Source organism: Myotis yumanensis, unplaced genomic scaffold (assembly GCF_028538775.1).
Source record: "Myotis yumanensis isolate MYYU_CA2020_CCGP unplaced genomic scaffold, mMyoYum1.0.hap1 SCAF_1, whole genome shotgun sequence".
Classification (NCBI taxonomy): Eukaryota; Metazoa; Chordata; class Mammalia; order Chiroptera; family Vespertilionidae; genus Myotis; species Myotis yumanensis.
The window spans coordinates 209,428,083-209,454,434 of NW_027223752.1; the positions used below are offsets into that span (position 1 = coordinate 209,428,083).

General features: G+C 44.6%; 1 protein-coding gene across 3 annotated transcripts in view; it reads right to left on the minus strand.

Moving 5' to 3' along the window:
- Positions 1 to 25,801, minus strand: part of SPATA18 (spermatogenesis associated 18) — a 33,097-nt gene extending 7,296 nt beyond the window's left edge. Inside the window, exons 1-10 of one of the 3 annotated variants that reach the window (XR_011468697.1) lie at positions 25,382 to 25,801; positions 19,445 to 19,550; positions 19,217 to 19,332; positions 17,719 to 17,825; positions 12,966 to 13,061; positions 11,019 to 11,345; positions 9,074 to 9,479; positions 7,301 to 7,459; positions 5,776 to 5,951; positions 363 to 536 (exon numbers count right to left, since the gene is read on the minus strand). Coding sequence is in view for 2 of the 3 variants with exons in the window: in XM_070396724.1 (XP_070252825.1) it covers positions 413 to 536; positions 5,776 to 5,951; positions 7,301 to 7,459; positions 9,074 to 9,479; positions 11,019 to 11,345; positions 12,966 to 13,061; positions 17,719 to 17,825; positions 19,217 to 19,332; positions 19,445 to 19,550; positions 25,382 to 25,468 (1,704 nt within the window). In the remaining variant the exon portion in view is untranslated. The remainder of the gene's footprint in view (positions 1 to 362; positions 537 to 5,775; positions 5,952 to 7,300; positions 7,460 to 9,073; positions 9,480 to 11,018; positions 11,346 to 12,965; positions 13,062 to 17,718; positions 17,826 to 19,216; positions 19,333 to 19,444; positions 19,551 to 25,381) is intronic. The other 2 variants (XM_070396724.1, XM_070396736.1) reach the window with 2 other exon arrangements.
- Positions 25,802 to 26,352: the final 551 nt, after the last annotated feature.

The following is a 26,352-nucleotide window of genomic DNA, read 5'->3' on the forward strand; positions in this document are numbered from 1 at the left end:
ATCATTTCCCAAAATGGCGACTCATCAGTAAAAATTTGGCAAACTCTTTCTTGAAAGTTTATCCCTTTTAAATGCTTAGCGTTACAGAGGGCCTCCCATAAGGTGAGCTTAAAAGGTTTTGCCTTTGTAATGGCTTAATATTTCTAAGATAGGGGAGGCAGGTAGGACTAGTTCTATCTTATAAATAAAGCAACAGGCAAAGAAATTACTGCCAAGAAATTATGAAGAATTGTGGACGAATCAAAGAAAAGAATCTGCTCTCTCCCCACCAATCCCTTTCCTCTCCTTTGTATGAAATCTTATCAAGCAACTCTTTATGAGCTTCTTTTATAGAATGTCTGGGTGTATAAATGTTCTCGAACTTGTGAATCAAACACTTGGGACGAATTGTCACAACGCAAGGCCACCGTACAAAAGCCCCTCTCTTGGTGACAGCTTCCCCCTTCATAACAACGGTGTCATTCTCCATGAGGGCAGGCCACACGTGATAGAAGACCAAGGGCGCCGTGAAATCCGAGTCATAGCTGCGACGATACCTATTTGAAACACACAAAAGAAGGAGAAAGAGAAGTGAAGCAATTAGGTAGCACAACTGGGAGGGGGAACCAGCCGTGTAAATTTCCATTTTGATTATGCTTAGATCTAGATAAACACAGATCCTGATTCTGTTATTAAAGAGATGGTTGCAGGCCCTTAGAATAGGAACCAGTGATAAGGAGGATCCACATGGACTGACTAAGAACAAGTCATGTCAGGCTGATCGTGCCCGTCTCTTCTCCAGATTATAAGAGTTGCAATTCAGGGAAATGCTAGAGACCATGTGAAGTCCCATAGGTTTCCTACAAGATTTCTCATGCTACCTTTGTGGACAAAACAGGAGAAATATAAGTGGATGATTAACTCAAGTAGGTGGGTTGGAAACTGGTTCAAGGATCAGATCCAAGGAGAGGTAATTAATGAATCCATGAGAATGTGAGTGAAGGTGCAAAGGGCTCTCTCTCAATCCCATGATAAACCAATATTGTCATCAATGATTTGCATAAAAAATCATTCAAAGGTGGGGAGTGGGTCAAAAAAACAACAACACAGATCACAGTATCAAAAAATAGCTCGCCTGACCAGTTTGGTTCAGTGACCTATGAACCAAAAGGTCATGGTTTGATTACTGGTCAGGGCACATGCCCAGGTTGCAGGCTTGAGCCCCAGTGTGGGGTGTACAGGAAGCAACTGATCAATGGTTCTCTCTAATCACTGATGTTTTTTTCCCTCTCTCCATTCTCCCTTCCTCTCTGAAATCAATAAAATATTTTTTTTACGAAATTGCTCAATTGGCTGGAAAAAATAAGCTGAATCTAATAAGACAGCATGTAATTTGGATACCTATGGGGTTCTGCAATTAAATCTAAAAAAACTTAACTACAAAGTTAGAGGTAATGAATGGCTTACATAGCTCAAGTAAAAATATAATAACAGATTTCAGTTGAACTCAAAATGAGTGAACAGTGTTATATGGCTGGGTGGGGGGGGGGGGGGAGACGAGGGGACGGAGAAAAAAACTTTAAAAGTTAGCTGAATTAATAGAGAATAAGAATGGAAAGAGTGTCGGTCCTTCCAGACTGGCCAGTCAAACCAGGGGACTGCATTCAGTGTGGACACTCAGTTAACAAGGGATGCTCAGCAGAGCATGGAGCACAGGCCAAGGAAACAGATATATTTGTCAAGAAGTCTCAGCCCCCAGCCCCTACATATGGAAAAAACCTGAAGGCATGAGGCCAGGAGGAGGAGAATTTGAGTAATTGCTTTTAAATGTGTGAAAGGCTGCCAGAGTTTTTTTTAAAAAATTTTTTTTAAGAATTATGCTTGTGCTGTGAAGTCCTAGAGGGAGAACCAAATCCAATCATTACTAGGAACTCCAGTTTCCACTCCACAGCCAACCAGGAGGACAGTCCACAGGATGCTCCAAGACGCTGCCTGCTCCCACTGATGAAGGCGTGCAAGCAGGAGGCCCGCCAGAGGTTTAGGAAATGTGTGGACCTCATAAACCAAAATGGTTATTTCTTTCTTTCTTTTCTTTCTTTCTTAATCCCCATACAGGATATCTACACAAATAAAAGACAAAGATGCTAATTGACCGTACCTTCGCTATGCCCACCAGCCAATCAGAAGAGTATGCAAATTAACTCAACAAAGATGGCTGTTAAATTTGCATACTGCAGGTGGGGCGGGCAGCGCCAGACGCTGCCCGTGGGATCTGGGCCGGAGATCGGGGACCGGGGAGGTAGGGCGGGCAGCACCAGATGCCACCCAGGGAGGCGGAGCTGGCGATCGCCCTGGCCAGAAGCCTGAGGCCTGGGCAGGGGTGGAGCCGGCAATCATCTGGGGCTGGGGGTCCCCTGCCCAGGCCTAATGCCCTGGCCAGAGGCCTGAGGCCTGGTAGGGGCAGCGCCTGTGATCGGAGCAGGCTGGGGGTCTCCTACCCTGGCCTAAGGCCCCAGCCAGAGGCCTGAGGCCTGGGCAGAAGCGGAGCCAGCAATCGCACGGAGCTGGGGTCCCCTGCCCAGGCCTAACGCCAGCCTAAGGCCTTAGGCTTAGGCAGGGGCCGAGCCAGGGATCGGTGTGAACTACAGAGGAAACACCTTTTCTGACCGCTCATTGGCTAAGCTCCCTGTATGCCACTGGTAATATTCTTAGTAACTTGGGTAATAGAATCCAAGAAGGTGATGTAGGGTTTTTCCCCCCTCACTCCTGGAGAAAAAAAACGAAGGTCTGCTGCTGGAGGGGCTAAGAAATATCATATCCTGCCCTAGCCAGTTTGGCTCAGTAAATAATGCCTCGGCCTGCCTACCACAGGGTCTGGGTTCAATTCTGACCAAGGGCATGTACCTAGGTTGCAGGCTCCTCCCTGGCTGGGGCTCAGGTCAGTGCTCATGCAGGAGGCAACCAATCAAAGTGTTCCTCTCACTTTGATGTTTCTCTCTGTCTTTCCCTTTCTCTTCCACATTCTCTAAAAATCAACGGAAACATATTCTCAGGTGAGGATAAAAAAAAACAATAAAGAAATGTCATATCCTATGAAAGATACATCTTGAAAATGCCTAAAGAAAGTTGTCATTTTTTCATGGTGAAGGGACTGGAGTCCATGTTGATGAAAACACCTTGGTCGCTGCGGTGACTGGCAGTGGCTGCAGCAGCAGGGTGATGAGGCTGGTGCCTTCCCCTGATCAGCCTGGTCGCCTCCCACAAAGGGAGGCCAGACTGCGGCTTAGGCCTGCTCCACAAGGGGAGCAAGGAGTGGGCCTAAGCCATCAGTAGGACATCCCCTGAGGGTTCACAGTATGTGAGAGGGGGCAGGCTGGGCTAAGGGACACCCCCCCCCACCCAAGTGCACGAATTTCATGCACCGGGCCCCTAGTGTTTAGATAAAGGAAGGGAGAAAGAGAGAGAAATATCGAGGTGAGAGAAACATCTATCAGTTGAGTCCCATACCTGTTCTCAACCTGGGAATCAAACCCGCAACCTTTTGGTGTACGGGAAGATGCTTGAACCAACTGAGCCACTTGGCCAGGGCAAGGGGATGAATATTTCTAAGTGGGAACAGGCTTTCTCTAAAAGAAGAAGGAATTTTTTAAAAGAGAGATGCAAATATGTTCTCTAAGAAAATCAGAAAGACCCAACTGCAGTGTAATTCAGCTCTTCCTTGAGTGGAGGAGGCCAGGAGCAGTCATCTGAAAGAAACAAGGCAATGGCAAGAAAATATGACAGGCTGTAAGGCACTTAGAAACACCACTGCTGTGATTTTCATAAGCAAAAGGTATGTTAATTATGCCTCAATGGGCCGGGGGCTGCACCAACCCATCCCTCTGCAGCCTGAATGAAGGCCAAGAGCTAATGTCTCCTGTGTGTACACAGTGTGCTGGGCAGTGTCCGTAAGTACTTTATCTGAGTGATTTCAATGAATCTTCTACAGCCCTAGGAAGTAGGGATTGGTATTTCCCCCATTTGACAGAGAAGAAATAAGGAACAGAAAAATTAGGTGATATGCCCAGATTGTACAGCTAGTTAGTGGTGGAGCTGGGACTGGAGCCCAGGTAGCTTGACATCTGGCCTCCTCCCAGATCATCTCTAGGTGTATCATAAGATCTCATAAAATCCCAGTAAAATGTTCCAAATTAACTTAATTTCTTCTCATTTATCAAGGAAATATTTACCATGAAACACCTGGTAGAAACCTAATGGTCTTAGATAAAAGAGTCAAGAGCATCATTGTCAAATGTTAGTGTGCATAGAGAATACTTGGGTGCCTGCTAAATTACAGATTCCCAAGCCCCACTCCAGACCTACTGCATAAAATATCACAGCATGCGATCCAGGAATCTACATTTTTAACAAATATCTTGAGCAATTCCAATGCAGGTGATCTATGCACCATACTTTGAGAAACCTGGTCTAAATAATGCAATAAAAACCAGTAGAAGAAAACAACAATCTGATTTTAAAATGGGCCAATAATCTGAATGAACATTTTTCCAAAGAAGATATACAGATGGCCAACAGGTACATGAAAAGGTGCTCACATCATTAATCATCAGTGAAATGTAAATCAAAACCACAAGGAGCTATCACCTCACACCTGTTAGGATGGCTATTATCAAAAAGACAAGAAATAAGTGTTGGCGAGGATGTGGAGAAAAGGGAACTCTTGTGCAATGTGTGTCGGGGTGCGGGGGGGGGGGCACATAAATTGGTGCAGCCACTATGGAAAATAGTATGGAGGTTCTTCAAAAAAATTCAAAATAGAACTACCATAAAATCCAGCAATTCCATTTCTGGGTATTATCTGAAGAAAACAAAAACACAAATTCGAAAAGATATATGCACCCCCATGTACACTGCAGCATTATTTACAATAGCAAAGAAATGGAAACAACATAAGTGTCTACTGATGGATGAATAGATAAAGAAGATGTGACACATATATACAGTGGAATATTATTCAGCCATAAAAAGAATGAAAGCTTGCCATTAGCAACAACATGAATGGACCTTAAGGGCATTATGCTAAGAGATATAAGACAGACAGAAAAAGACAAAACCATATGATCTCACTTATATTCCTTATATAAAACCTAAAAGCAGGGTGGTTGTTGCCAGAGGCATGGGAGGTGGGCAAAATGAGTTAAGGGGGTCAAAAGATTCAAACTTTCAGGTATAAAATAAATAAGTCAAGAGATGTAATGTACACCGTGATGACTATAGTTAATAATACTGTATTGCATATTTGAAAGTTGCCAAAAGAGTAAATCTTAAACGTTTTCAGCCCAAGAAAAAAATTGTGTAACCATGTATGGTGACAGATGTTGCAATACAAAAAAATCACATCATTATGTTGTACATCTGAAACTAATATAGAGTTATATGTTAATTATACCTCAATAAAAAGTTTTAAACAATAAAAAGTAATACATGCTTGTATTTATATAGTACCTTTCTTTTAAAATGTTCCAGACAGGCTCAAGGTACTTATTAATTCTCCCCAAGACCAATATGATCAATGAAAATCATATCGTCCCCTCTGAAGCCCACTTGACTGAGAAGGAAAGTGACCCCAGGAGAGGGCCCTGTCCGGTAGTAACAGAGAAGTATATGGCCGGGCCTGGAAATCAGGTAGTATCTGGTGATTTCCCCACCCAGTGTTCTTTTCCCTAAATTGTTCCCAGAAAATAGAGACCAGATCACTTATTTCTATTCCTTAGCTTCTGCTCCTATTTCTCTTACTTGCAATCATTAAACATTTCTCCATCGGCCCCAAATGCAATATCTAGGGGTGGCTCTAAAGTCTGCATCGCAAAGGCAATGCAACATATCTCCTGGATGAAGTTACTGAGGAGACAAAAATCAACTTCCGGAGGGAATGAAATCTTGGGATTGACATTCATGGCTCGAATCACGTCCTGAAAAACAAAAAGATGGCATCCCCTTGTTACCATCCTGTGGCAGAAACTCTGACAACCCCAAGGACATTATAACCGATGGAGGTGGGGAAAGAAAGTGTGAGTGAAAGTAAGTTAAAGACGAGAGGAGTGCATGTGCTAAAAGGAGGACGCCTTATGAATCGGAAGTGGGGAAGATGGCAGAATACGAATGACATATTAACAGCCAGGAGAGTCTCAAAAAAACTAGAGAAAAACCCCTTAGTAGCTTTTATTTATTCTTTCCCCTTTTTTTAAATTCTGGGCAAGTTGTATGATAATGCCCACACAGAACTCTGACTTGTTCATAATCTATAGTAATAACAATTATAATAGCTTGCGTTTATTGAGAGTTCACTATATGCCAGGTCTTGTGCTAAGCAAATGACCTGCTTTCTTTCATTTAAGCCCCTCAAGAACTCGATGGGATTGTGACTATTGCCGTTCCCATTTAAAGATTAGAAAACTAAAGAACAGAGAGGTTAAGTAAATGTGCAAGGTCACACAGCTAGTAAGTGGCAGAGCCAGATGCAAATCCACACCTATCTTTCCCAAAATCTTAGGAACAATGATGTTCTATCTTCCGATTTTAAGGGCCCAACTAAAGAAGTAATTTTCATCTTTTTTCATCTCATGACACACAAACTAATTACTAAAATTCTGCGGCACACCAAAAAAATTTATTTTTTGCCAATCTGACAAAAAAAATATAGGTATGCCCTGACCAGTTTGGCTCAGTGGATAGAGTGTCGGCCTGCGGACTCAAGGGTCCCGGGTTCGATTCTGGTCAGGGGCATGTGCCTTGGTTGCGGGTACATCCCCATGGGGGTGTGCAGGAGGCAGCTGATTGATGTTTCTCTCTCATTGATGTTTCTGACTCTCTATTCCTCTCCCTTCCTCTCTGCAAAAAATCAATAAAATATATTTTTAAAAATATATATGTATAATTTTGATTCATTCACAGTGGACAGCTATTGTGTTGACTGTTGTCATCTTTTTTACTTGACCAGCTAAGGGAAAAGAGGTCAGTGCCCCTAACTAGTCAGGTATTTCATGTTTTAAAAATCCATGCAGCCATCAGTGTGTCGCGGCACACTGGTTGGAAATCACTGATTTAAAGACTAGAACTGGCAAGCTCAAAATATTTCCTTCATACAATGTCTAAGAAAGAAAGAAAGCCATTATTGGCTGGTTCTACAAAGTAACTTGCATGCTGCTCGTTTCTGCTTTTCCATTACCTAAAGAAGCACTGAATGGGTTCCTGAGTTATTGGAATGCTGTGTAAATATCATTAGCAGCAAACTAGCCCCAAGAAGAGACCCAACACTTACATTGACACTGTTTTGGGAATCGTATAGATCAAGGTGACAAATTATATAATCCGTGACGGCATCCTCAAAGTCATTCGCCCCCATATAAGACGGTGTCAAAGATTTCCTTACGCGGATCTTGAAATGTCTGAACGCCATTTTAGCTACATGGAATGCCTCCTGCACATAAAAATTGCAGCAAATTTATTTGGTGAGACGAGAGGAGCAAAGAAGTTCAAAGCAAGGAATGAAGAAATTCATCAAAAATTAAACATCATATCGGTTTTCTGACAGCTAAACACAAATGGTCAAAACTATTCTTAATCTGGGAGAAAATATATCTCTCAGTTTTGAAAAGGACATAAATACAAATAAGACCATTCACGTTCACTCATTTTAAGACAGCGGACCGTTGTTTTGGTAACACGGAGTGCAGGACAGTACAGAAGTTCAAGGAAGTCAATCACCTGTGGTTACTAAATACTTGGAAGATGCTAGCTGATGCTATCTATGATCCCACAGTAACACCATATTACTTGTCAAGAAATAAGAGAAAAATTATCAATTGAGTGTTTACTATACATAGACACAGAGCAGGTGTTGGGCATGTTTCTTGACATATATTAATTCAACGAACACTTATTAAATGCCTGTTATGTAGTCAGCACTGAGAAAACCTAGTTATACATGCAAGACATGGCCTCTATGCTCACAGAACTTTAACCAACCCCGTAAGAGATTCTCAACCCAGGCACTGGCAAACTTGTTTCTGGAAAGAGCCAGGTACGTATTTTAGGCTTTGCTGGTCACATACTGTGTCTGTCGCATTTTTTTTAACAACCCTTTAAAAACGTAAAACTATTCTTATAGTCTTAGCTCTTGGGTGGTATTTTTCTTAGAAATTTAGGTCACTGTCAGATATGGCCCGCAGGTCCTAGTTAGCTGACTCGTGACATAAATTCATAAATACAGGATAAAGGTCAGTAGATTCTGATCATTCTGCTCTCATACCAATGTCCTGTTTTATTTAATATTTAATTGTTCCCATGTTGAACTCAGTATCTCAATATGGTACCAAAGGAACAACCCTTACTTGCTTTGGGAATTAAGAATTACAGATGAGCACTTTGTAATCCGCCATATTCAACTAGCTATGTTCCCAGTGTGGGTAACTACTCTTCTGATCTTTCTAAGAACAGAAGGAAGTCAATCAAATGATAGCCATTAGCAATCATATACACACTGGTATATCCATGCCCATTTTGAAGAGTCCATGCACATCGACTAAGGTATATAACCATTCCAGATTATCCTATAATTATAAACCCTTCAACAAATGTCTGGTCAATATCAATATATTAATACATATGAATAGTTACTGATTGTGAAAAAATGATTCATCCCAAATACTTGCAATGGAAGCAGGGAAGGAAGGAAGGAAGGAAGGAAGGAAGGAAGGAAGGAAGGAAGGAAGGAAGGAAGGAAGAAGGGAGGGAGGGAGGGAGGGAGGGAGGGAGGGAGGGAGGAAGGAAGGAAGGAAGGAAGGAAAGAAGGAAAGAAGGAAGGAAGGAGGGAGGGAGGGAGGGAGGGAGGAAGGAAGGAAGGAAGGAAGGAAGGAAGGAAGGAAGGAAGGAAGGAAGGAAGGAAGGAAGGAAGGGAGGGAGAAAAGGGAGGCGGGAACGCATGGAAATCCCACCCTCTTGCAGGGACCTCAGGACTTAAGTCCTTTTCAGCTGTGCTGTTCAGTTTACCGAACCGCTGTCCCGCGCGCGCCCAGGGGTCCCCCGCACCCACCACGGTGGCGATGTAGATGATGCGCTGCACGGTCTCGGCGTTGTCGATGCATTGCCGCAGCAGGCACTGCGCGTCCAGGCGGGCCTGGGAGTAGGCGTCGCTGAACCGGGACAGGAGCGCGGCCTTGCGCGCCGCACTGGACAGCTTGGAGCGGTTCGGGGACGGCGTCCTGATCTTCACCATCGCGTTGGAGGGGCTGCCGGACCGGCTGCGGCTGCCGCTGGGGCTGCGGCTGCGGCTGCCTCTGCGACTGCGACTGCGGCTGTGACTGCGGCTGCGGCTTTCGCTGCGGCTGCCTCTGCGACTGTGACTTCGGCTGCGACTGCGGCTGCGGCTGAGGCTGGGGCTGCGAGCGCCTGGGCTGCGGCTGCGAGCGACCGGGCTGGGAGACTGGCTCCGGGCGGACCTGTTGGGAAGCGAGAATCAGCGGGGAAACACTCGGATTCACGTTTCTGTCCCTCCTGGATTCTGCTTCTCCCCACAGCAACTGCAAAGGATGCTCAGGAGCCGCGGGCCCCTGCAGGCCCGAGAGCCGCTGCCTCCAGGGCCTTCCCACTGTGCCTGACCGAGGCGCCGTCTCCACGCGGCCTCAGATGGGACCACAGCCGTGAAACAAGACGCGTTAGCAGGGCGCAGGCCGCTCGGTAAAGCGGTAAAGCACGCTCGCTTCTGAGCACCTGTTTAGCCTGCCGCAGCCCGTGAGCCCAGCATTGATGGTTGGCCACGTTACAGATGAGGAACTGGAAGCTCAGGAAAGTTAGTGGGGGCCTTGGAGTCACACAGCCAGGAAGCCAGAGGTAAAGGAGAAGCCAGTTGTCTTTGCTTCGAGCCCTGGCCTTGGCGAGCTTATGGTATAAAATGAGGTGCACACTGAGCAATGAGAAAGATCTGTGCTGTAGTTCGGGCCCCACCGCGTCACAGCAGCAGGAGCGACTGAAATCCTTTCTCCCCTGCAGAGCTTCCACCTACTGTGGCAGGCTGGGGTGGAGGAGGCGGGTGGGAAGAGCAGGTGAGCTGATACACGTGGAAGTACTTGGCGAATTGGAAAGCGCCATATCAGTAAAACGTTTATGGCCACCCAGTACAATAGAAATTACCAGACTAGCTAGCCCAAAGGTAATGGGCCCCCCCAAAAGGAAGTTTTGTAGAAGAAACTATAGGGCAAGGTGTGTGATGTCACTAAACTCAGAGTGAGGCAGAAATGCACAGAGTATATTCTTAGGAGCCAACATGAGCCAGCAGCAGCTCAACACTGAAGGAGTGATTTCCCCACCATGAAAGACTAAGGTGACATTTAGGGACATGGGGACCGGGCATGGGAGCGACTTTAGTAATCTGAATCGGGGCATGTTATCAGGCTGGGAAGGGGAGGGGGGTAGCCAGCACAAGGAACATTGCAACGACTACAGAGAGAAACACCCTGCTTTGTCCTCACTCAACACTGTTTGAACGGCCTGCCTTAGTGTCTGTCCATTGGTAGAAAGGGATTCCACAGGAGCAGGTACCTACACCTTCATCAAAGGGAACCACCCTGCAGTAAAACGACAGCTGGACCTCCCCGGGGAGCACTCTCGGGCCTTAAGAGAACGGCCCCTCGTATCCTGGAACATTCTTGCAGTGTGGGTACCACCTCTTGCCTTATGGGCCCGCTCAGCTCTAGTTTCAATCCGAAAAACTTCCCTTTCTCACATTGCTCAGCCTCATGCCTTACGCTTCCGCGTCAGCCCCACACCCATGAGTGCCTGGATTTGGCCATCCAGGAGGTAGTTTCTCTCTCTGAAGGGTCAGATAGAGAAGACAATTTACCATTCAAAGCTTCCCGTATTATTGGGGTCTGGGTTCAAGGGAGTCACTTTGCTTGGTTTCCCAACCACAGTAATAGTGACTTTGTTGCTTCACTAGCACAAAGCCCTTAAGAGAGAAGCTGTGTGAGAATGTGTCGGACCTTTCTTGGAGGGCAGACTTTTCGGCCGTCAGAGCAGCGATCTCGTCCTTCAGCGAGCGGACCTGCTTCTCATAATCGGATATCACTTCGGGGTCACACCGGTCACGGTCACGGTCACGCTTGTCCAAGCCAGAGATGCGCTTGTCCAAGCCGCTGCGCTTTTCTGAGCTGCGATACTCTGACCGCCTCAACTCCGAGGTCCTCTTCTCCGGACCTCTGGACTCCACACCTCTGGGCTCCACACCTCGCTCTGAGCTCTTTTGCACAGTCGCTCTAAGCGCTGAGCCTCTGAGGCGGGAATCCTCCTGGGATTGAAGAGATTTAAGCCTGAACAGAGAAAAAAAAATTATTTTTTAAGTCAAGAAAGAAGGGAGGGAGGGAGGGAGGGAGGGAGGGAGGGAGGGAGGGAGGGAGGAAAGGTAATAAGCAACAGTTAGCATACTTAAAACAGAGGCTACTCTACTTCGTGTGCCATGATTGCATTGGACAACTCTAAAGGAAATACATAGGAGCACACACAGATTGGCAAAGAGTAGATTGTGGGTCAGGGGGCCACTCCACCTCTGCAGCTTGCATTGGAAAATACTTCCGAAGAAAAGAAAGCTATGCAGACCCTCCAGCAAAAGCAGAGTGGGCCTGTAGTCATATTGTTCTAGATTGGGCTGATATGAACCGCACAAAATTCTAGAAGCATTTGACCTCCAAAACCTAGTCCAGAAGCTGGGCGAAGATATTATGAACTATGGGGAGAAACTACAACGGAAATTGAACAACATCTACAAGACTAGGTAGAAGTGTGGACCTACGAAAATAATGTATTACAGAAACAAACGGAGTTTCAGAAATAATATTGGCATCCTCATAAAGAGACAAAGAGGCATGGCCATCGTAAAACGGGAGCAAAAGCCACACGAAGAGGACATGCTGTGATGAAAATGACAATGGTGTGAGACGGAAGTGTAAGGGGTAAGATTGAGAAGGATGTAGAGAAGCTAAAAATGCAACAGCAGAATTCAAAGCTGTGCTAGAAGCAGTAAAGAACAGAGTCACTGAATGATCTGATCAATGCATTTGAGAAGGTATATCAAATAGGAATAAGAGATTAAAGTGATGAAAGGGGAGATTTAAGTGGAAAATAGAAGAGTACTCCAAGCTAAAATTTAGGGGTATTCCTGAAGAAATCAGAACAATTGGAACGTGTGTGAAGCAACAGAACAGTATTCATATATATATATATGAATTCATGTATTAAAAATATATATATTATATAATATATATAATATATATTTTTAATACAGTACAATGTTTACTTGCTCTTTGGGATGGAGGGAAAATCAAAATGAAAATCAAGGAAGGTATATAACCTTAAATGATCAGTGTTTGTTTTCCCCTTCTAGAAATTTATCTTTAGAGAATACCCAGAAATTTTAACTAAGATTTGCTACAGAAATCATCACAACGTTATTTCCAATGCTGAAAATTGGTATCAAAGTAAATAGTTGATATTAAAGAAACACCCAAATGATGGAACATGATGCACCTATTCAGAAGTAAGTTCTGCAGAAGGTTTGTTTGTTTGTTTGTTTAGTAAAAGGGAAAAACAATGTTAACTGAACAATTGGGGTCCAAAGTTATAAACTTACACTTATTTTGTAGCCTTAACTCTATTTCTAATGTATGAATTGGAAGAAATGTCAGATGGTAACAGTAACTGGTTCTGGAATTATGAGAGGGTCTTTAGTTTCCTTTATACTACACTGTGCTTTGAAATTCTCTCCAGTAGATAGGTAATGTTTTTGAAAAAATATATAAAACACTAATATATTGTTCCCTTTCCTCTTTGATTGTGAACAGATTCTTTCGTATTATAATGGAACACCAAAAAAGCGAAATGCAAAGATTAATCAGCAGCTGCAATACTCCTGTCTTTTTTATTTTTTTCCTTACTGCTTTTTTAGCTGATTTATTTCCTCCTCTGCAGCCAAAAGGGATATGGCCGATCTGTTCTTGGTTGCTTCAAGAGTCTTTGGAGAGTCAGGCAGACTGTAAGAGAAATCAGTAACTAAAGACAGATTTTTCAAAATTGGCAGACTTTCTAAATCAAGGCATAGGTTCCTTCTCTCTTGGGAACTTTTGGCATATGATATAAATTTGACATAAACAAGATCAAATTATAAGACATCTGCATTCAATCAGATGATATTACAAATATTATAATGCAATTACATGCAAAAGCATTCTAACATCCTTCTTCAATGTCAAACCCAAAGAAATTATAAATCTACTACCCCCTAAAAGACTATGTAATAATTATTCATATTAAAATGTAAAGGACAAAAATACTTGTTCAATTCCTCCTTCTCACCCTCCTAATTCATTTGCTCTAATTCAGTGGTCGGCAAACTGCGGCTCACGAGGCACATGTGGCTCTTTGGCCCCTTGAGTGTGGCTCTTCCACAAAATGCCACGTGCGGGCACGCACGTACAGTGCGATTGAAACTTCGTGGCCCATGCGCAGAAGTCGGTATTTTGTGGAAGAGCCACACTCATGGGGCCAAAGAGCCGCATGTGGCTCGCAAGCCGCAGTTTGCCGACCACTGCTCTAATTATACCAAGTTCCTACATTGTCTTACTCTATAAAATCTTCATTTTTCTGTAATATACTAATACCTATTCTGATTAATTTGCACTATAAAGCTGAATTTGACTTAATTTTTCGACTTCCTAAATATAAAAAAAATATTTGCCCACCTATAAAGCCCTCCACAATTATACTTGACTAGCAACTATTTCATGTCTGCCTGCCTCTGACTTCCATCACTTACTAAGCACGAGTTTCCTGCATAGCTCAGTCACTGTTAGTTTTAATGACTCCCTCCATTGTAGATGTCATAATAAATTATACTATTTCTTTACGTCTGTCTAAATTTAAAAGGAAATGGGAATGTACTGGATGGCAATGGATGAAGACCAATGGTCCTCAATTAAGTTGCCCCAGTGCAGTGAGAGACATGGGTTGGCAAAGGTTTCTTGACTTAGCTGACCCTTCCTCCCTAGAACATCGCTTTCACCACAGTAGTCCTGCGGCTAAGAGAGAGCGAATGGTATCTAAACTCACCGTTGTCCTCATCCTTCAAGTGCTACTCTCTACCACCCTTAACTCTCTCAAGAAAAGTTTGTCTCCCCTTCTCTGGGGCTCCTTTCACACTCAGCTCACACTTACAACCTCATTACAAACACACTGTGAACTACTTGAGGGCAAAGATTTTATTTTATTCATATCTTTATCCCGAGCACCTAAAACAGTGCCTGTCACAATGTAGATTTTTTAAAACACACACACACACACAAAAAAAAAAAACAACCCTGAAAATTAATGAACAAAATGTCTAAAGTCTAAAACAAAGCCATAATTGCAATGACTCCAGGCCTACTAGAGGTTGAAAGGAAATTGTTGTGATCTAATTCAAATGTGAATATGTTATAGTTTCTTAAAAGTATATATGAGGAAAATAAACATTTTATTAAGAGAAAACTGTAGAAAATTAAAAGGACAAGATAGACTAAGAAATGAAAGAGTATGAACAGGAATAAAGTAGGTTTTCTTCCCTCTCAAAACATGGCATATATGTGTGAGTACATATACATATAAGCAAACATACATGTTAATTTGGTACCATTGGCTGACGTACTGAGAGAAAAGAGGAACATTCGTGTGCCAAGAATTGTTTTAAGCGGATGAACAGCTTTTTAAATTTTTTATTATGGACTTATTCATTCATTGATCAAATCACTGAGAATTTACTATGTGCCAGGCACAATGCTGGCTGCTAAAGATACAACAGTGTCAAAACATCAACACAAATATGCAGTTTATCAGATCACAAATATGCAAACAAGTGTTTAAATGTTCCAAATTGTGGAAAGTGCTATTGTTAGGTCATCGTGAAAGGGAACTTAAGGAGGGGAAGAAGAAAGACTCTTTGCTGTATAGTGGTCACGAGCAGACTCTGAGAAAGTCACATTTAAATTGAGACCTGAAGATACTCAAGAGGCAGCCTTGCAAAGATCCCGTGGAAGACTGCCATTGTTCTGAAGGAGCACAGGCAGAGGCCTCACAGTGAAGAAGAAATGGACAGTAGACTAGGTGAGGGGAGTCTGACATGAGATGAGGGTGAAGCGAGAGGTGGGGTCAGATCGTGCAGGGCCCTGGGAAGGCTGCTCACAGCGTGTAAGCAGAGTGATGACTTAATAAAGTAAAAACACATCTATGTTCTATGTGAGAAATGGTTTGTAATAGAGCAAGAATGGGAACAGGGAAACCAGTTGGAAGGCAATGAGTTGAGGCAAGAGGTATCAGAAGCTTGAACCAGGGCAATGGCAGTGCAATAGTAAGAAAGGGACAAGTGTGTGGGATGCTTAGGAGGCAGATTCAACTCTATTCTAATAGACTGGGTATAGGAAATGCAGAAAAGCAAGACTCCTAACCAGAGTCCAGGCAGAAAATCAATTAGTATATTGCAGTCTTTCCGCGTCTAGGGTTCATCAAGCCTGGGCAGACCTGTCCGCACTCAGCACTCTATTGGAATCTGCACCTTTGGAACTGAATCACAACCAAACTGGTCTCCTTGAGGACAGACATGGGAACCTCCTTGGGTGGGTCACTCATTCCACCACAGGTAACACCCTGGCTTTTGAGACAGAGGTAGGCAGAGTAAGAGAGGGAGGAGAGAGCTGACTACCACAGAAGGTGGGGAACAGCCTCCATCATGTGTAATGCCTTCAATAAAAATAGAATATGAGCCACATCTGCGTCCATAACAAAAACAAAACTAGGAAGTTCAGAGAAAAGCAACAAGCACCTTCCAGTGTGCAACTTTCAAATGGACGGTGGGGGATAGGGGCCGTGTACATAGATAAAGAGAAACACACACATGATCAACCAAATAGGGGAAAAGGTATGTGAAAGGGTATATGGGTGTTCCTAGTGCTATTCTTTCAAATTTTCTGTATTTGAAATTACTTCCAAATAAAAAGTTTTAAAAATGCATACAGTCCTTTTTTCTCAGTCCGTGGTGCCCCTTATAGCTAACTACTGAGCCATAGTGACAAGAGAGAGGTGGGAACCTGACTCCTATTGCTACTGATAAAAGAGAGAATCAGCAAGCTCCCAAGCGACCATAGGCAAATGGAGAGACCTGGTCATCAGCAGCAGAGGCCAGTAAATGGCCCAGGTGACCTAACCAGACAAGCCACAACTCAGCCTCCAGCGGCACAAGACATCAGTGTCCAGGAGGAACTGAGGCAAGAACCCAGCAGGCAGAACACGACCAAAGCCCCTCTCCTCCGGCCCCAGGAGGGCATGCAAGCATCCCTCACCCCTAGATGTCAGTCTAAGGAAGCAGGAGGGCAATTAGACCCTTGAGAGAGCAAACACAGCCCCTAAGGAAAGTCTGAACTTGGAATTAACTGAATATTTACACAAAAAGAACTACAATAAACCAGAAAAGAAGTGGCACATTTAAGGATCCTCCTCTCCCCAGTCCAGATCAGCTGACATTAGTTGAAATGAGTTGTAGAAATTCAGAGGAATTATCCTTTTTGTACCTTACAGTTGTAAACTTTGTTGCAGCTATGAAACTGCTCATTGATGATGGCTCCAATTAGAAAAAACGGATGGGGGGAGGTGGGGTGTGGAGATGCATGCAAGCACACACAAAGAAAAAATATACCAAAATATTAACAGGGATGAGATAACAGGTGATTTTCACCTTTTTTTTTCTTTTGATTTTCATCTTTATACTCTTATTTATTGTAGGCATTTTGAGAAAGAAACTTGTATTTTCTAATCAGGCAATTGTCTAAGTCAGTAGAGATGTTTTCCATGAGGAAAGCTCATCAGAGAACAAGGCAGAGTGCCATACCCTATTCCATCATTAGCCTGAACTACTTAGAAACAGAATCCCCTGCTTCCCCATACATGTCAGCAATGGAACGATGCTGTGGGAGGAGAAATACCTTATTGCTTGATGGGCTCGTGTTAGGTGTGTTGAGTGCAGTTTCATACACTCAAGTATGACCCAAAGTTTGCGATTTTCTTTGCAGTGATTCCTTGAGCTTGCTACCCTGGTTTTGTACATACCAGGCATCTGATATGCTGCCTGACACTGCTTACGTTTTTAAAATACTTTTTTTATATCAAGTAGTTATTCCAGAATCTTGAATTATTCATCATTTAAAAAGTCTGATCTCTCAGTCCCACCTCCCAAGTAAGTACAACAAACAAATACATGCAGCCTGCTTTCATCTTGCCTTTGCTCTCTTTCTCTTAATTTTTCTATTTACCCTCCTTAACCCTTTCCTTCTGCATCTTTTCTCATTTCCCTCCCTGAAAATAGATTTTCATAGAACAATCTTCCTCTGTTTATAAATATGGGCTGACAACAGGCCTATGGAAAAGAGGGGGCTCTAGGAATGGAGCCAAAGGGACCAGGGCTTTAGGGATCATATGGAAATCCTGGCCCCAAACTCAAAGACACTGACTCCCAACACACACACACACACACACACACACACACCCCATATTACTTATTACTTATTAGCAAATGCCTACATTTTACATGAGTCTCCTTTCACACTTAAAAATTAAATGAAGAACAAGCAACTCTTTTGGGGAAAAGATAACTTGCATTCCTCTTACTCGTCTTGAATCTGGTTGATTTGATTATGAGTTGAGCTCAGCTCCACTTCTAATTGTTTCATCTCCCGATCTCGAGCCTCTTTCTGTCTCTCCCTTTCAAACGTGTCCTAGAAAGATACACAAGTCAAAAAAATAGTCTGAGTACATGAAATAGCAGAGACAGGTTGCACAAGTATTGTGCTGAACCAAGGAAGTCAAGCACAAACGAGCGTATAATGTGTGTTCCGTTCACTGGCAGACAAAATTAACCTGGAACGATAAAAGTCAAAGGAGTGGTTGCCCTGGGGGCAGAGGGGCATGCTTGGGAAGTGATGGAAATGTTTTAGATCTTGATAGGAGTGCGAGTTACCTGGACATGTGCATTTGTCACAATTCATCAACCTATGGATGCCACTGTAGGTAAGTTATACCTCGATTTTAAAAACAGACATTTAAATATCATCCTATATGTCTATACCCAGGATAATATGCATAGGGGGTAAAAATTTCAAAAGCATATGAAAATCCCCGGGGGGGGGGGGGGGGGGCGGGGGGAAGAATTGCTTTAAGACAACTGATGACTATTGTACTTACCACATATCTGTTGCTTCTCATGCTTATCACGTTTAATTCTCACAATGACTCTATTAGGCCAGCAAAAGCATTGTCCACATTGAGCAGATGTGGACACTAAAAAATAAAGGTTAGACAACCTCCCCCGGACTATAGAAGAGGGACAAGAATTCTGTCCAGTGACCTCCAAAGAAGAATCCTTCAGCCACTACCTCATAAGGCCCTGATGCTTAGAACAGCCTGCTCGACATGCTTTAATTTTGGAAAGAATTTTATGGAGATCCATGTAAGCATTTAAAATCAAGGTCACTAATGTTTTGCTCACCCCAATATAGTAATGCCAATGCCTTAAGCAAGGTATACGTTCTGTCTCCAGTCTGACCTTCCCTTGTTAAGACACTGACACTGTCCATGGAAACCACCAAGATCAACCACGAAATATGAGACCTATGTGAGTCTAACAGAACTGAGCTTTCTTCTTATCTTGGAATTTTCCAATTAATTGTATTTCACTCTTTCCAAATACTGAGCTTTCCCCATCTGATAATCTCTTTTTCTCCTGAACCCCTTGGTACCCTGTCTGGAGGACTAATTTGTCATTTAAAAGTTACTATTTAATGCCTCGTGTGGGCCAAGCAATGTCTCAGATGTAGATCCTCCCCAGGCCCTTTTTGTAGCTGAGGAGGCTGAGGCTCATTGATTTGCCTGGTTGTACCACTAGTGAGTAGGCTAAGCTGAGATTTGAATCCAGGCTTGTCTTAAGAGAAAATTCAATCCAATATGCCCCAAAGTACTGTAAACAGGAACTCACCTTTTATGCCTGTGTCCCAATTCCCCAAGTAGAGTTGAGTCCCTCTCTAGGTCAAAACCATATGGTATGAATGTTTGAGTTCACAGAGCCTGACCATGGTGCTGAAAATCAAGGGGAATCCTTTATCATCCTTACCTGCAGAGAGGGGACCTTGCTGTCAATAGGTTTTCCCAGGGAAGCAGCAGTAAAGGCAGTCTCCAGCCAAGGCAAAAGGCGTGATTTGATTACTTCCACACCATCATAACGTCCTCCTAGAAGAATCCACAAATCAGGTCAGCGAGAGAAACCCAAGCACACCAACTCAGTCAGAGTGCACACAGAAAAGGGGTGGGGGCCGGATGGGAAAGTACAGGCCATTCTCACCTTCTTGAGCTGTTGTAGTGAGGATTCCAAAGAGTTGTCCCTGCATCTTGGCAACTTGTTCAATGAATTCCAGGCAAAAACTTAGATTCTGATCACATGAGTTGGTCTGCAAAGGCAAAACAGTAGACATCAGTGTAATTCTTCACTGACAAGGGCCTCACTTTATACCAGGGCTGCCTGGCTCAGGTATGCTCCCAGAGACAAACACTGCTGTGCATTCACCAAAGCACGGTTACCTTGCCTCCTGGGCACACAGCTAGAGCGTTTTCCCCAGCTTGTTTGTGGGGCCATGGAACTGAGCTCAGGTCCATGGGAAGGAAGTTGATGTGTGCCACTTTGGGGTGTGACCCCGAAGAAAACTCTTGAGGGATTCTCTTCTTTTTTGCTTGCCCCATCTGCCAGCCAATTGCAGAGGACCCCAAAGGCTTAGCGGGTGATAAAGCCACGAGATTTGGGAAGCTGCTAATTGAACACTTACAATGACTGTTACATAATTGAGAAAGTGTACTTGTGGGTCTTAAACCACTGAGGTTTGGGAGTCATTTTAATTTCATTAACCCTGACTCATTACTCAACAGAATCCTGCAACAAGTCCTTTCATAAAGTGAGTAAGCCTTTTGTAACAGTACAAATCATTGCTCCCTAACTTACCTGCTGTCTTGGTTCTTGTCCTCTACCTAAGTTCCATATGTACATAAAGAACACTACTTCTTAACAGTAAGCAGGTATTGCTGGGTTGAGGATAATGGAGAATAAGACAAAAAAGATGGGCCAGGCCATATGGCACTAGAAGATGAGTGGGGGAGACAAGAGATAGACAGTTATCCTGCAGTGGGATAGTCAGTCTTACCATGGGGGTGAACACAGGTCTACTCAAGAGCCCATTGTCTTCGAAAGTCAGAGAAGACTTCTTTCCAAGAGGAAGTGAAATCTAGGTGAGAAGAAATAGGCGGACTAGGGGAAAGGGTTGGTTCAAGTGGCTGTGGAACATCTAAGCCAGGGGTCCTCAAACTTTTTAAACAGGGGGCCAGTTCACTGTCCCTCAGACCGTTGGAGGGCCCGACTATAGTCTAAAAAAAAACTATGAACAAATTCCTATGCACACTGCACATATCTTATTTTGAAGTAAAAAAACAAAACAGAAACAAATACAATATTTGTATTTGCGTGTGGCCCGAGGGCTGTAGTTTGAGGACCCCTGATATAAGCATTAAGAGCAGAACATGAAGAAGCCAAGAGGTAGGTCTTTTCGCTATTATCCTGCTTTTGTCATCTCCTTGGTGAACTGCTACTCTTTCTGATTAGCTAAACCTCTCATTGAGTCTAATACTAAAGGAAGGGACATAACTGTAAGCAACCAACAAATAATGTGGGAGTAAAAATGCATAGACCAGCTGTGGGCAAACTACGGCCCGCGGGCTGGATCCGGCCCGTTTGAAATGAATAAAACTAAAAAACAAAAAAGACCGTACCCTTTTATGTAATGATGTTTACTTTGAATTTATATTAGTTCACACAAACACTCCATCCATACTTTTGTTCCGGCCCTCCGGTCCAGTTTAAGAACCCATTGTGGCCCTCGAGTCAAAAAGTTTGCCCACCCCTGGCATAGACTGATATGTCATCTCAAGCCATTATAAGGCACTAGTAGTGGGCCTTACAAGGAGGATAGAAACTAGAATAGATAAGAAAAGTTTAGATGACTTCTAGCCAAAAGTTGACAAGAAAAATGCATATTGGTATCACAAGGGAAGTGCCCTGTGGACAGAGGCTGTGCCTGCCTTGATCATTCACTGTTGTATTTCGAGCCCTGCATTCTAGAGTCTCTATATATGCAAACACAGTAAGTAACTAGATGGATGAGTGAACATAGACAATTCACTCATTTTGGATTTATTACATCCCTCCTAAGTGCCAGGCATTATTCATGCTTGTATATATAAGCTCAGTTAAGCCCCGCAATAGTACGCTAAGAGATAGAAGTACCATTGTTATGATTCCCATCTTCAGATGAGAAAACTGAGATGCATAGAAGTTAAATAACTTGCCCAAGATTACTTAGCTAATAAAATGTCAGAACTGAGGTCAGAACCTTAGCTGCCTAGTTCCAGATCCCATGCTCTTAACCACTAAATGATACTGACTTTTATTTTTTATGTTTTTTTATTTTTTATTGTTTTTATATGTTTTTTTCTTTGTTGATTAAGGTATAACATATGTGTCCTTATTCCCCCATTGCTCCCCAACCCCCACCCCCACTCATGCTCTCACCCTGCCCCCCAACCCTAGATACTGACTTTTAGATGGTGATTATTGCTGGGAGTAGAGGGAGGACTAGATGATGTGGCAAAGAGGGAATGAGAAGGGTGGTTAGGGAAGGCCTCTCTGATGAGGAGACCCTGAGTTAAGTCCTGAATGCAGAGGCTAGAGAGGGAGTTTGTTGGGTTGTGGGAACAGCAGGGGCAAAGGCCATATGACAAAAAGGAGTTTGGTGACCTTGAGAACCAAAAGTAGATTCTCAAGGTGACCGCAGGAGGTCAGAGAGGTCAGCGGGCCTTCCAAGGAGTTTGGATAGAATGGACTCATCATTACTAGGGGAGCTGCTGGCTTCTTTTCCATGCTGGGTAGCATTTATTTCTGTTTTAGCCATTTGTTTCTCTGTCTTATCCTCTCTCCCTTTCTCCTAAGAAGACTATGTGTTTTTTTAAAATGACTTTGCATCTCATGTTTGTATCAATTGCCACTCGTATCCATAGCAAATCGAAAGGCCCAACAATATTTGATGGATGAGTGAATAAATGAATGAGTGACTTAGCCCAATACTGAATTTGATTAGAACATTTGGAGCACACAGCTTACACAGCAGCTCCCTGCCCTTGCTGTTTAGCTCCTGCACTTGTAACACTGACCTTCAATTCCCCTTTCAGCCTTCTTCCCCCTGGCTAGACCATGCCACGTACCAGGGGTCATGCCGACCTGAAGCAGTGTCTCAGCTTTGCCACTTGTCACAAGTTCTATGTGATGCGGCACAGGTTGCCTCTCTGAGCCCATCTCCTCTCCAGAAATAAGGATAGATAATGCCTTGCAGAATGTTAAGAGAATTAAATCAAAATAATGCATATTCAGCATCTCAGAGACAGAAGTGTTCAACAATTGGTGCCTTGAAGTGGCATTCGGTATTGAAAGGAGCAGTGGATTTAGGAATAAGGCAGACATTGGTTCAAATCTGGTTCTCCACTTATTAGTCACATTCCCCTAGAAAATAAATTTCAAATATGAGCCGCCGTTGCTTGTATTTAGGAGGTGGTTGATCTCATGAGCTAACTTAGGTGCAGAATAGAGGAGATACACAATAATTAAAAGTATTATTAGGGTATTGTTACTATACTAGAGGTCCAATGCACAAAATTCATGCAAGAGTAAGCCTTCCTTCCCCCAGCTGCTGGCACAGACTTCCCTCCAGCACCTGGGACCCGGGCTTCCTTCCAGCCGCCAACAGACACTCAGGACCTGGGCTTCCCTCACAGCTCCGGCTTTGTCAGGAAGATCGTCTGGAAGGACGTCCGGTCTAATTAGCATATACACTTTTATTATTATAGATGCTCCTTTGCCTTGCCCAATGTCTGGTATAAGTACGTGCTCAACGGAATGTTTGCCAAATGTTTGTCTGCACAACTTAAATAACAGAAGAGAATATACTGTCAGTTCCTGTTCCCAAGACATGTCACAACACGCTGCAACTTCTAACACAAAGCATTGCCCAAGATACTCAAGTTTCAATAGGGTCACATTACCAAACATGTACTCACACAGGTAAATAAAACACAGGTATGAACTAATTATACTATCTCCTAATTCCAAAGCACAGACTCTCAAAATTCCTTCATTCATAAATCATTGAGTTTCTATTATATGTAAGGACTTGGGCTGGCAGCTCAGGACACAACACCATATTAAAAATAAATAAAAATTTAGAAATGTTGCCTGCTGTCAATGAGCTCCCTGGCTGGAGAAGCAGGAGAATGGGAAACACACCTGGCTGGGTTAGATCATTACCTTACAGTTGATTAAGGGTTCTGGGTGGATAGTGAGCTGCTGAAGGGGCAAAATTCACACTGGTGATGGGTGAGGGGTAAGAGGTTAGGGCATTTCAAGGGGAGAAACAGCAGGTAACAGGGCAAGAAACAAGGTACATTATAGGGGAAAGTGGAATACAGGGTCCAGGGACCAAATAGCAAAGGCTTTATTCGTCACATGGCCTCTGGGCTTCACCCCATCCCTGAAAGATTTAACAGGGCGAGTGAAGGAGCGTGGGTATGACATGGTCAGATTTGCTTTGCATTTTACAAAAATCAATCTGGCAGAAGCAGACTCTATAGAGTTTGGATTAGAGAGTCTGCCTGGCAGGGCAGGAGGCAGTTTTAACATCTGGCTGATAGATGTTGAGGGCGGTGGAGATGCCAAGGGTCCACTAAAGGCCCTTCTGAGCCCCATATCACATCTGGATCTACTAAGGTCCCTCTGATGCTGGCATTACCGGAGGAGGAAGTTGGGAGGTTTGGAAACAAGTGAGAGGTACAGGAATGATGCTGTTTTGGGGACAGGTTAGGGGTCTGCAGGACCTTCGGATGGAGATGTCCAGTCATAGGGCCTAACAATTATTCTGAGACTTTGCAGCAAGTAGGCACTTTTAAAGGTGGGAGGCGGGGAGCAGACCTAAGGCCTTTGTGATAAAGGGGTAAACCTTAATTTCCTGCAATCTTGGAGAAGGAATCGTCAGTGTGGGTTCTTTAAAAGAGGACAAAGGGTATAAACACTAACACTAGGAAGGAAGGCCCAGGAGAAAGCTATAGTTGTTCTTGGATTACCCACCCACCCAGGGAGCTCTGGTTAAAGGGTGAGTGGGAGAGTCTAAGGGACGCAGGACGGCAGCCAGTTGCATTTTTCCTGTGGGATTTTAGAAACAAGGGGATGTAGACTCAACAAACTGAGATCTGAAAGGAACTTTATGTGTGATCTAGTCCAGTCTCTCCCCTTTCACTGGGACCCAGCGAGGTTAAATAAACAGCCGGGTTCATTCAGCCAGTACCAAGCAGAACCAGACCCAGAACCTAGGGGTGTTGATTCCAGGTCCCCAGCTCTGTCTGCCTCGCAGTTAGTTCTACTTGCTATTAAGAGTGGAACTGTCTTATTTAAAACGGACAGACCAAATATAAAGTAAATTTAGCACTGGAGTTCTATCTTCTCCGCGTGGGGAGGAGGTTAGAGACTATAAGAGCGCTCTGGGTCGGATGACAGAGTATTGGCCTCTTACAGACGCCCTGGCAACAGGCCTTGGTGTTGAAGCTGCGCCTACGGGCCATGCGGACCAGCACACCAGTGAAACCCACAATGTTGAGAAGTGACCGTTTCACTCACTTCCGGATAATAAATACTGGGTGTGTTCTTTTAAAAATCTATTCTGATGCAACCCCTGGTATCTTCCTAGTGAGAGACTTGCTGAGAAGCAGGGGTTGGAGTGTAGTAAAAAACAAACAAAAAAACCCCACAAACAAACAAACAAAAAACATTCTAGATGAATGACGATAGGGAGGTGGATTGCTGGCGGAAGCGACTGGAGGGAGCGTGAAGGGCTTGACCTGCAGACCCCTGGCAGATCGCAGGCCTTTCCCGTTGCTAGGGCCGCCAGCGTCCTTGGTTACCACTAAAGCGGCTGCGCTCTCTACAGCTCCACTCGGGTCGGAGCGCATCCCCAGCGCCGCCTCGCGTTGCGGGAAGAAAACGGCGCCGCCAGCAGACACGTGCCGGTCCTTCCTTTCCCGCAATCACAATCCCGGGGGCTTTGCAAAGCGGCACCCCGATGCCAGGCCTAAAAAACCCCCGCGGAGGGCTGTGTAAGGAGGGAAAGCCAGCCCAGGCTCTCCCACGCCGACTCACGTTGTAATCCCTCTGCCAGAGTTCCAGGTTCTCGTACATCGTTCGTAAAAAATCGTTGGAGACCAGTTTCCTCAGGGTGTCCGCCATCGCTGGTTTTTCCGCTCGGTCCGGCTCGGGGAGATGGAGACTTGGAGGGAACGAGTCGGTGGCCTCCGCTGGACCGCAGGGCGACTGGGCGGGAAGGGTGTTATCTTCCTGAGGGGCTCAGAGTTCGGCCGATGTTTCCATCCTCCCCCTCGGGTCTGACCGGGCAGGGTTTGGGGAAGCCGGGGGGAGGTGCCCTGGGCCACAGGCTCCGCGGCTCATCCGCTGCCCGGCGCGGTCTCCTGGCTCCCCCGCGGCCCGCCGCGAGCCCAGGCCTTAAATCCCCGGGCGATTATTAAACAAACCTTGACGTGGGCGGCGGCTGCTAGGGACGCGCGCCCCGGGCACCGAGGCAACGCCGGTGCCACCGCCCAGCCCCCACTGCGCCCTCCCTTCACCTCCGCCCCGCAGCCCTCCTGCTTTCCTCCGCCCCCTCCCATCCCCCCCACCACCACCAAAGGCGCGCAATGTTGCTGATCCTGTTGCTCTTCCTCCTCCTGCTGCTGCTGCTGCTGTTGCTGCTGGTAGAAGGCGAGTGGCGCTCGTGCCGCTGAGACTCCAGGTGGGGCCTGGGGCTGAAGGACGCCAAGAAGACATCCGGATGGCAGCGGCGCGGGACAGGCCCGCAGTGCGGGGTGGAGGGCTGGGGGCCAGCTGAAGGCCTCTTGTCTAGAAAAAGCAAAGGTTCCTTCCCCATAGAACTTTTCGGTCAGGAAAGCACGTTTGGCTCCTCCTTTATTCTTTCACTTCTCAGGCTTTTAATTCTTCGTCTGTAACACCTAGGCCCTAGGGCTTACCTGGAAGAAACTTGCTTTAACTAAACTTTCAATTCTTCCCTCTTCAATGGCCCACTGGGTGGGTGCCCAAGTCATTAGATTTTAGTTCCA